At 38.5% G+C, this 11217-nt stretch overlaps 1 protein-coding gene across 1 annotated transcript; it reads left to right on the plus strand.

The window, feature by feature from the left end:
* Positions 1–10134: 10134 nt before the first annotated feature.
* On the plus strand, positions 10135–10737 carry LOC307068970 (ferritin heavy chain-like; the record flags this gene model as incomplete). Its single annotated transcript, XM_079727107.1, has 1 exon — positions 10135–10737. The coding sequence occupies exon 1, from the start codon at positions 10189–10191 to the stop codon at positions 10735–10737; it is 549 nt and encodes a 182-aa protein (XP_079583233.1). The 5' UTR covers positions 10135–10188.
* Between the last annotated feature and the right edge of the window lie 480 nt (positions 10738–11217).

Here is an 11217-nt window from a genome sequence, read left to right on the forward strand (position 1 = left end):
TATGTGCCTCTGCCTACCCTCAGTTGCCTACCACATTTACTGTGGTAGACTTCATGCTGGCTCAGGGCACCATTTTTGAGCCCCAACAGATTCAAGTAGTCCACAACCTTGCTGCCTCCTCCACCCACACAGCATATGCCAGCCCTCCTCTGATACCCAATCACATTCCCTCTGAATGAACCCACTTCAGCATTCTTCTGCCTGCATCAGCCAGCCCTCACTCATGTTTACCATTTATGATGGTTAATTTTACATGTAAACTTAGGCTATGGTGCCTGGTTCTTTGGTCTAGAAGCTGCTGTGAAGGTGTATTTTAGATGTGATTAACTTGTAACTCCGTAGACTTTGAGAAAAGCAGATGATCCCTCCATAGTGTGCTGGACATCATCCAATCAGTTGAAGGCCTTAAGAATGAAGACTGAAGTCCTCCCACGAATAAAGAACTATGCCTCCAGACTGTAATATAGAAATTCTGTCTGAGTTATTAGCTTTTGGACTCAAGACTGCAACATCAACGTTTACCTTAATTTCCAACCTGCTGACCTACCCTGCAGATTTCTGACTTGCCAAGCCCCACAATCACATAAACCAAAGCCAATAGCCAATTCCTTAAAAGAAATCATCCCTCCCGACATATATACATTTGATCCTTGGACAACATGGGGGTTAGGGTGCAGTTAAAAACTGCATAATCTGGTTCTGCATCCACAGATTCAACCAACCATGAATAGTGTAGCACTGCAGTATTTACTGAAAAATATCCATGTATAAATGGACCCACACAGTTCAAACCCATATTGTCCAAGGGTCAATCTCAATAGGATATTTTACCCTATTATATAAAATACAATAACCTATTACATATCCAATCCAATCCAATGTAATATAAATATCCTATTAGGTCTGTTTCTCTGGAGAACCCTAACTAATACACTATTCTGATCATTTTTCTACCAGTAACACTGTAACCATCTTCTCTTATAATGAAATACACTGCAGCTACCTTACCATTGCTACACCCAATGATATTTTTTCTTAGTAAGGTATGATATTTAGATAAGTTATAATCAATATATAGACTGAGAGATTCCCATTTTGTTCTTTGCACCAAATAGCATAGAATCAATATTCCATATCCTGGCTGAGTATCAGAATCACTTGTGGCACTTCTTAAAAGGACAGTTGATCCTTGAACCACACGGACTTGAACTGGGTGGCTTCACTTAATCTACAGTACTACTCAATCTGGGGTTGACTGAATATGAAGATGTTCAACCATAGATACAGAAGGCCGATTGTAAAGTCATACCCGAATTTTTGACTGTGTGAGGGTCCACACCCCTAACCCCAAAGTTGTTCAAGGGTCATCTGTACATATGCCAGAGTTCAACCCCGAACTTGCTGAATCAGAATTTCCTAAACTGATTTTGATTCACAACCAACGGCTGAAATCCCTGGGCATAAAATCATTTGACCACAGTATCTGCAACAGGATCTAGTCCAAGGTCACTTTTTTTTTTTTTTTTTTGTGGTACACGGGCCTCTCACTGTTGTGGCCTCTCCCGTTGCGGAGCACAGGCTCCAGACGCGCAGACTCAGTGGCCATGGCTCACGGGCCCAGCCGCTCCATGGCATGTGGAATCTTCCCGGACCAGGGCACGAACCCGTGTCCCCTGCATCGGCAGGCAGACTCTCAACCACTGCGCCACCAGGGAAGCCCCAAGGTCACTTTTTTAAATAGAGAACTTGAGGTTAAGGGAGAATAAATTACTTATTCAAATTCCCAAAAAGGGTAAGAATGAACAGTATCAGGCTGCTATTTTTTCATATTTCTATAAAGTATCTTTTATTTTCTTATATAGACATTTCCAGAAAAAAGATAAGTGTCATTCCAATCACTCAGTGCACACAGTTATGCATATCTTATCATCTGATCCACAGCTCCAGTTCACTAATATAGATAGATTATAATATTTAGGAAATAAAAAGAGGCAGCTCTATTTTATAAGGTAGTTCATGCCATGTACACATGAAATTATCTGGTATATAGTTAGAAGACCTCGTAAATAGCTAAAATCTTGGCTATTAATTGTGTTGTAATAAAACTTTGAGGACATGTAAATGGTACTATGTTATGTCTGATGATTTAATCAAAGAAGGGTGACCTCACTTTCCTAGTGATGGAACTTCGGTAGATGCATTCAAAGAGCTAATATAAATCTTAGCTTATTTTCTAGTACCTAGCAAAAAACTTCCAAAATCACTTCATATTGTGGATATGAAAACACAAAATAATCAATAATCTCAGTTTTCCACTACCGCTGACTTCTTATACTCCATGGCTTCTAATACAATATTTGTATTTTTTAAAGAATTAAAAATTGACAGAGTATATATATACACAATCAACTAAGATGCATGTTTCCACTAATGTCTACTTTACCTAACTAACGTCCAATATTGGAAGGGTAGGCAAAAATATTCAATATTATTACTATTTTTAAATTATACCACCCTAACCCTAATTATAAAATACAGAATACTATTCTATATTAATAATCATATATCTTTATAATAATTTACTACATATATATTCATAGTACAATCCACATTAAGGTACAAATTTTAGCGAACATTAACATTAGTGATCAAAGCCCAATATGTACGTACAAATGTGTGCACTCCATACATACATACACACACCATGGTTTTCTAAGATGTCACTGAACGTAGCACAAAATGTGAATTGAGATGTTATTTTGTAGAGAGTTCTAATATTATATTATTACCTGTTTTCTCTTGTTCATTTGACCCAACAGCATTCTTTGTAACAAGGTAGTCTGAGGGCTGCTCTACATCATCCAGCTATGAAACAGAGTTTTATAAACCCAAGTGTCCCATAGAGACATTTACTCCAATGAACTGGTATAATTCAAAATGTAATCTAACCAAACATGCTTAATAGCCTGGCTATAAGAAAAGGAAGTGGACTCTTGGTTCTGCATAAAATCTTGCTAATCCTAGTTCCATTTCCCCCTCCTACATTTGTAACAACTGAATAAACTGATTATATTTTTTTATCTTGTAGCTGCCATCTCTGTAGACAGACTGATTAAATACTTACATTGATGTGATCAATATAGTTATCAATCAATAACTCTCCAAGAATTGATTTTTATAATTTGAGGAATTCTGCACCTTGATTCATTTATATGCTATTGTCTTTTTTCTAAAAATTAGGGATTCTTAATGTGGAAAATAAAAAAAAGAATTAAGGGGTAAGGGCCACGTAGGGAAAATTGCAGTTCTCTACAGCATAATTGAGGAATACATGTGATTAAGGAAAAAGTGATTATTTAGGGGGGGATAAAAGCAGGGATAATTGATAGAGAACTCGTGAAAGAGGGAAGCAATTGTAAATAGATTATTGTGGATGTGGAACTGACATTTCCAGTTATTACTACTGTTGTTTTGTCCTTGACAGTTAAGATCTGAGGAATGTTAAGCAATGTTTCAATAGCTGCATGTATAAGAAAATAATATTCCTGCCACCAGAAGCTGCTCTAGTACAGCTTTCCCCTTCTACTCCAGGCCACGGACTCTACCACACAGACACTCAAAGACAAGAGTGTTATCCCTTAAAATCCTGTCAGTAGTTCTCTTCCCCTCCATTCCCAGTTCCAACAGCCTCTTCCCTAATGGGCTGCCTTTAGCCTCACCTTCCTTCCCAGATCCAGCAGTTACTCCACAATAGATCTGCATTGCACGTCCTGTAAAGGAATGCAAGGTTTTGTCTTGGCGTTCAGTCTCTCTTCCAAGAGATACACACACACACACACACACACACACACACACACATAATGTATAAATTCATATTACTGCTAATGGTTTCAAAGAATCAGCACTTTTCTGGCAGAAGAAAATCAAGGGATTACATTACTAATGGAGAATTGAGTCATACAGCTGACACTATTTGGCAGATTATTAATGAGCCTTTAATCATGGGTTGTTTGTCATGTATGAAATCAGAACTTAAGAGCACCATCTACATTAGCAAAAGCAGGTTGATAATTTTTCTATTTAAAGAATATATGCCAATCTTTTAATTCACTTTATAATAAATGAGATTTAAAATCATTTGGGCAGAAAGTTACTAAATATCAGATATTTCCTAGAAATTTGAAACTCTAAATAGGTTTAACTGACCTTAACTATACAGATATATTTGGAAAATGGCAAAAGACTTCAAGAAAATAAGTCAAAAGGACATTGTTTATTTTTCATGTATGAACTGAAATATAAAAAGCTCAGAGGAAAAGTAATAAATGTGAATAATACACAGGAAACACTTTACAAAACATTTACTTTGGAAATTGTGCTTTTTGCTGAGTTTAACAGTGGTTGGTTGAGGTCATTATCATATTTTTATTAAAAAGGAAATCAGCAAATAAGTCATTGAGAATATGGTATAGAAGTTCAGAAAATTAAAATGTGAGAGCACATTACTCATGTCAAATTATGAAGAATAATGATTACATTAAATATAAGCTTATTAACACATTGGGTTAATAGTATAGTAAGGTATGGAATCATAAGGAACATTTTATAAGGATTTTGCATTTTTTTCCTAACTTGTTTGGAAAAACTTACACTTGATTTTAGTGAAACAAAGTATCTACACCTTCAACCAAGACATTCTGGATTTGTAGGTTGACTAACACCATTCCACCAAAAATATTTTCCCTAAACCTAACTGCTATGTAGGAAAAGGTATGAGAACGTCTGTAGCAATTTCTGTATCTGTGACAACAGTAGTAAAGATTTCAAACAAAATATTATTGAATATATATGAATATTTCAATATATATATATATATTCTATTATCAACTCATTAGCATCTAATTTTACATTCATCACATATACATTCTGTCAGTGGACATAGTGAACTGAAACAGACTCTAGGGCCCATGAGATTAAAGTCAATGCCTGTTGCAATCATTCAGCATTTAGCACAAAGCTGGAATATATTAGGTCCTAAATAGTTATTGACTAGATATATGGTGTGTCCATGCCATTCTAACTCAGTGTTCTCTACCTGTATTTGTGAATTCCATGGATCTGTTCTTGTGTTTACATCCAAATGAAAAATTACTGGAAGCATTTTCAGAATTATCTTGATCTGTCTATAGCTCAATGCAGTAGCACAAACTCACTGTCCATGCCTGCGTGTGTGTTTTCAATCACACTGAGTGTGACTGCTGCTAGGCTGGCATGTTCTAGTATAAAAAGGACAACTGTCACATGTCCACCCTTATAGTCACATTTTACCAGCTTCAAACACTAAAATTTCCTTTTAAAGTAATGACTGGGAAGTGAAAAATAGTTTCATAGAATGAAACTCAAAAGGAAGAGTGTTATCCCTTAAAATTCTGTCAGTAGCTCTCTTCCCCTTCAATTCCCAGTTTGAACAGCCTCTTCAGTTATTGAAGTTACTGAGACTTTTAATGGTATTTCATGAAATCAACAAACTGCATCAGAATTACTTTTCACAAACTAATAAAAAAGAACATGGACAGACAATATTTGAATGATGACTTCCACTACCTGAAAGCAAAAGTACATTATGAATCATCATATGAGCTAAAGTATGTCATGTCTTCAGTAAAGAAGGGTGGTAGAGAACTGAGATGTTTCATGGATATCGGGGCACAGGCATGGCACACTCAAAAGGAAACTTGCATCTCGTCAACTAGTATGTTCTCAGTGAGAAGGGACTGTGTTTAAGTCAAAAAGCATAATCTGATGCATAATTGGAATTTCTTAATTTTAATAGTTTTATAGTTGTATTTGCATATATTTACAAATTGTTAGGTTTACAATTATAAAAGCATACCAATTTCTATGCCTGGTTTTATGTTTATGCATATTAAAGTAAAATTATAATAGTACTTTATCACAATTGGGTGTCTTTGATTTTTTTTCCTTCTAAAGGAAACAGAGTTTAAATATATATTCAACATCTACTCCCATTCATTTTTTTAATTTGGAGAAATAATGAGACTAAAGCTTTTAATAGGCCACTCAATATTTGAATTTATATTTTTGAGCCCCTACTATATGAAATTTAGCATCACAAGTTGAACAGTCTTTGTTCTAAAGGAGCTCATGGTCCAGCCAAACTTCCCAAACTACCTGGAGAGGAATCCAGTTCAGAGTGTCACTCTCTGCTATTTACAAGCTCTGTGTTTGATCATGTTACATACTTTAATTCACAATTTCTTTACCTGTAAAATATGGGTAATAATCAAATTTAATCCAGTATCTGTAATAATGAGGCAATGCAGAGTGAACAGCCCAGAGATATATAATATTGATGTATCACTTTTCACTACCTCTCATTAAATGATTTATTTATACATATGTATATACACACACACACACACACACAACACAGAGAGTGAGATAAGCCACCAACTGCTGCTACTTATGGTTTACTTCCTTAAGATTATACCATTGATCCTACTTCATGTACTAATTTTCAAAGAAGGAATTATATGAAACATTTACTAGCACTTAGCTACAAAAGAAATACAAATATGAGGAGCTTATAGAACAAGTTTTTATGTTAGTACCTATAAAATACCTGTCATATAATAGGTGCTCAATAGAAATATGCTGAATGAATGAATGAGAGCTAATCATTGACATGGAGTCAGAACTTATTGTCTAATGTCAGTTGTGTAACTATTAGTTCTGTAACATTTTTAAATTAATGAAGGGAACTGAAAGTCAAAACAGTTTTTACAGATTATAGCATAAGAATTTTTATTTGTTGACTGTGCATTTATCATGAATAATATTGTGATAGCTAATTTTTATATGTCAACTTGAAAGGGCCAGGGGGTACCCAGATATTTAGTCAAATATTATTGTTTGTGCCTGAAAGGGTGTTTTTCCATGAGATTAACATTTGAAATAGTAGACTAAGTAAAGCAGATTGCTTTCCTTAAAGTCGATGAGCCTCATACAATCATTTGAAGGCCTGAATAAAATAAAAATGCTGACCTTCCTCTGAGTAAGAGGGAACTCCTCTTGCCTGACTGCCTTGGAGCAGGGACATTGTTCTTTCCTGCCTTCAACTTGAATTTCCTGGGTCTTGAGCCTCCTGGCCTTTGGACTGGACCTACACCATGGACTCCCCTGGGTCTCAACTATGGCAACTGCAGATTTTGAGACTTGTCAGCCTCCATAATCACGTGAGCCAATTTCTTATTTTATATAATATACAAATATATCTTCTATTGGTTCTGTTTTTCTGGAGAATCCTAACATAATACCAACACTGACCACAAACATTTCAAAGAAACCTTCATCTTATAGTCCTATATTGATATTTTAAAAGACATTATCTCAGCACAGACCAAATTATAAACTATAAAATTTGGTTATCAAAATTTTTTTAAATTTTGGGGCTTCCCTGGTGGCACAGTGGTTAAGAAACCACCTGCCAATGCAGGGAACATGAGTTCGAGCCCTGGTCCGGGAAGATCCTACATGCCACGGAGGAACTAAGCCCATGTGCCACAACTGCTGAGCCTGCATGCCACAACTACTGAAGCCCGCACACCTAGAGCCCATGCTCCGTAACAAGAGAGGTCACCGCAATGAGAAGCCCACGCACTGCAACAAAAAGTAGCCCCCACTCGCTGCAACTAGAGAAAGCCCACGTCCAACAAAGACCCAATGCAGCCAAAAATTAAAAAAAAAAATTTTTAATTTTTCTAAAAACATGATCTGCTCTGAAGTTTTTTCATTCTGTGTTTGTATTTAGCTTTACATTCCTCATTAAAGAAAAACTGGATGCAATGTTTTTGTTTATACATATTTATATTTCCTTCATGGAAATCTGAGGTCCAGTTCATGCTAGTTTATTGATTTCCCTTAAAAAAGTTAGATTTTAAACCTTAGGTTTCTCTTAGTTATAACATGTATTTTAACATTATCTTCTAACCTAGGAAGTAATGATGAGGGATAAAACATCTGAGAAACACCATTATCACCCCTTAGTACACATATAACCATTCAATAGTATTATTTTAATATTTGAAGAGTAAAGTTGTCCAGATAAATTAATTATTAAATAATCTTGGGACATAATGAGAAAATGTTCTACAAAATCAAGATTTCTTCTATTTAAATAGATTCTTCCAGTGAAGTCTACAATGGACTCTTCCAAGGAAATTTTTGAAAGATTGCAATTATATTAAGACTAAACACTGGTGTTAAGCAAACATAGAATACAGTTTTATCTCACTGAGATACTGATCATGTAGTTCTTTTCCATCTCTAATGTATGATTCTATCATTAAAATCAACTTATCAAATAGATGTTGTTATTATTCTATTTCTTTACAGACTCAACAATTAAATGCCTCTAAAATTGCTTAGATAAGTTTACAATGTGACAATTGATATTTGATCCTTTGCTTCCTTCATAAACAATGATTATAGCATAGCATGAGCTTTCAAAGAGAAATAAAGAGACCCCCCAAAAAAGTACATTAGTCAAAGCCATGGTAATAAAACTTTAAGTGAAAACAGCTATTTTATCCAAAAACTTTAAAACCATTGAGAGCACTTAAAACAGTCCATCACTCTTTCTTGTACCTTGAGAACAGAGATCATGTTTGATTCTTGTGTACCTCCAGAGTCAAACAGTGACACATATCTGGAGTACTGTATATAAATGGCTGTTTAATTAATGTTGAATTAATTAATTATAAATACCTAGATTGGTCTTACATCTTCCACTATAATATCCTTAACTTCTAAGAAAATATTGACTTTTTAATATCATATACATGTGTAATATCTTATACGTATTTACTTGAGACAATAAAGGGAGAAAAACAGCAGTATTTTTTTTTTTTTTTTTTTTCGGTACGCGGGCCTCTCACTGTCGCGGCCTCTCCCGTTGCGGAGCACAGGCTCCGGACCCATAGGCTCAGCGGCCATGGCTCACGGGCCAAGCCGCCCCGTGGCATGTGGGATTTTCCCGGACCGGGGCACGAACCCGTGTCCCCTGCATCTGCAGGCGGACTCTCAACCACTGCGCCACCAGGGAAGCCCCAAAACAGCAGTATTTTGTTTTGTTTTGTTTTGGTCTGCTTCCCCACTAGAATACAAACCTCATGGGAACAGGCTTTGTCTCTCTTTGTTACTAATATATGCCCAAATCCCATACCAGTGCCTGGGCCATATTAAGTAATCAATAAATATTTATTGAATGAATGAATGAAAGATAATTTGAGATCAGTGGTATTTCCTACCACTGTGGCTCATTCCATACAACATAATTGAGGGGTTAAAAAAATGCTTGCTGAGTGTCAGTGAAAGGACAAATGAGGTTGGAGGGCCTTTTGTTTTCTGACAAAGAAAAGAGAAGTCTGCACTTACCCAAGAGGAAGGAAATTGGTAAATCACGTGAAAGGGGCTGTGTTTCTAGGACTGTGCTAGAAGATTAAGAGATGAGAGACAACAAAGGGAGCGAAGACAAGGTTCAAAACGAGTGAAAGCTGGAGAGGTGGAAAGATTCACTGAGACTTTGGAGGTGGTGCTCTGCTGTCAGACAAGTGTGAACGTGACCAGAAAAAGAAAGAGAAAAGTGGAGATCACTGGAGTTAATAAGGTCCAAGAACCCAGTGAAGAGGCTATCAGAATTGTCATTAGTATGGGTGTTGAAGTCACCGAGGAGAGCTAACTTCAAATAGAGCTCTGTGATAGTAAAAATAGCCAAAGATACCACAAAAGAACTGTTAAATGAAAGAATCACATTAAGGCACTATTCAAATAAGAATCACGCAAGTGATTAACTCAAAACGGTTGCGCTTATATTCGTGAAAACTTTTTAAAAGATTAGGCCAGAAGCTCAGCGCAGACGGCCAGCCTCACCCAGGCCTGGATGGAACCTGGAACACAGCGTTCTTGCCCCGCCCTCAGTGCACACCCACCCTCCCAATCCCCCGTAACGGAACCGGAACCTCCTTTCCCCCCTCCCAAACCCGGGTAATAGACCCACCCCTTCCAGTCCATCCCAGAGCGGCCGCCCTCTTCGACCACACGGGAGAGCTCCGAGGCAGCTACCGCGGGCGCCGCGGCTTTGCCTTCACCTTGGCCTTCACGCCCGCCATGCTGCCCGCGCCGCCCTCGCAGATGCGCCAGAACTACCACCCCGACTGCGAGGCTGCTGTCAACAGCCATTTCACCCTGGAGCTCCATGCCTCCTTCGTGTGTCTGGCTGTGGCCTTTTACCTTGACCGCGACGACGTGGCCTTGAAGCACGGCACCCGGTTCTTCCTGCGCCACTCCCACGAGCACAGCGGGCGGGTCCAGGGCCTGATGCGCCTGCAGAACCAGCGCGGGGGCCGCCTCAACTTCCAAGACATCAGGAAGCCAGTCAGTGACAAGTGGAACAGCGGCCTCAAGGCCATGAAGTGCGCCTTGTTCCTGGAGAACCGCGTGAACCAGAGCCTGCTCCACCTGCACCAGCTGGCCACCGACAAGGGCGACCCCCACCTGCGCCACTTCCTGGCAACTCACCACCTCAGCCAGCAGGTGGCGTTCATCAGAGAGCTGGAGGGTCATGTCACCACCCTGAGCATGATGGAGGCCCCGGACGTCGACCTGGCAGGGTCCCTCTTTGACAAGCTCACCCTGGGCGACAGCGACAAGAACTGAGCCTGGACTGGACCTCCCCAGAGCCACGGGGTGACCAGAGCCCTGGTCACCGTGCCTGCCATGCAGACGGCAATACTGCCCTTGCAGAAGAAGTTCACTTAAGTTTTGTGTTGGTTTTTTTTTTGCAACAAGTGCAGGACTCTCTCTTCCTGGACTTTATTTTATCACTTAAGTTTTTTTCTTCCAGTTTTTCCGTTTCTTCCAATAAAGTTATTGGTTCATAAATAAATAAAGGTCTCTGGTTGATTCATGTGGGCAAATCTCTCATTTTTTAAGTTTTAAAACAGGTATCCAGGAGTTTCTGAACACAGCCATACCCCAACCATATTCAGCTCAGGATCTCCACGGTGGGAGGGAGAAGGTGCTCCATGGGGCCCTGGAAAACACAAAATCAGTCTTCCCCTTATAAATAATGTGGGTGTACGGGGGTAGACTGGGGTGGAGTGGGGTGAGGTAGGGGTCCCTGGTGAATGTGGGTGC

This window comes from Hyperoodon ampullatus (genome assembly GCF_949752795.1).
Source record: "Hyperoodon ampullatus genome assembly, chromosome: X".
Taxonomy (NCBI): Eukaryota; Metazoa; Chordata; class Mammalia; order Artiodactyla; family Ziphiidae; genus Hyperoodon; species Hyperoodon ampullatus.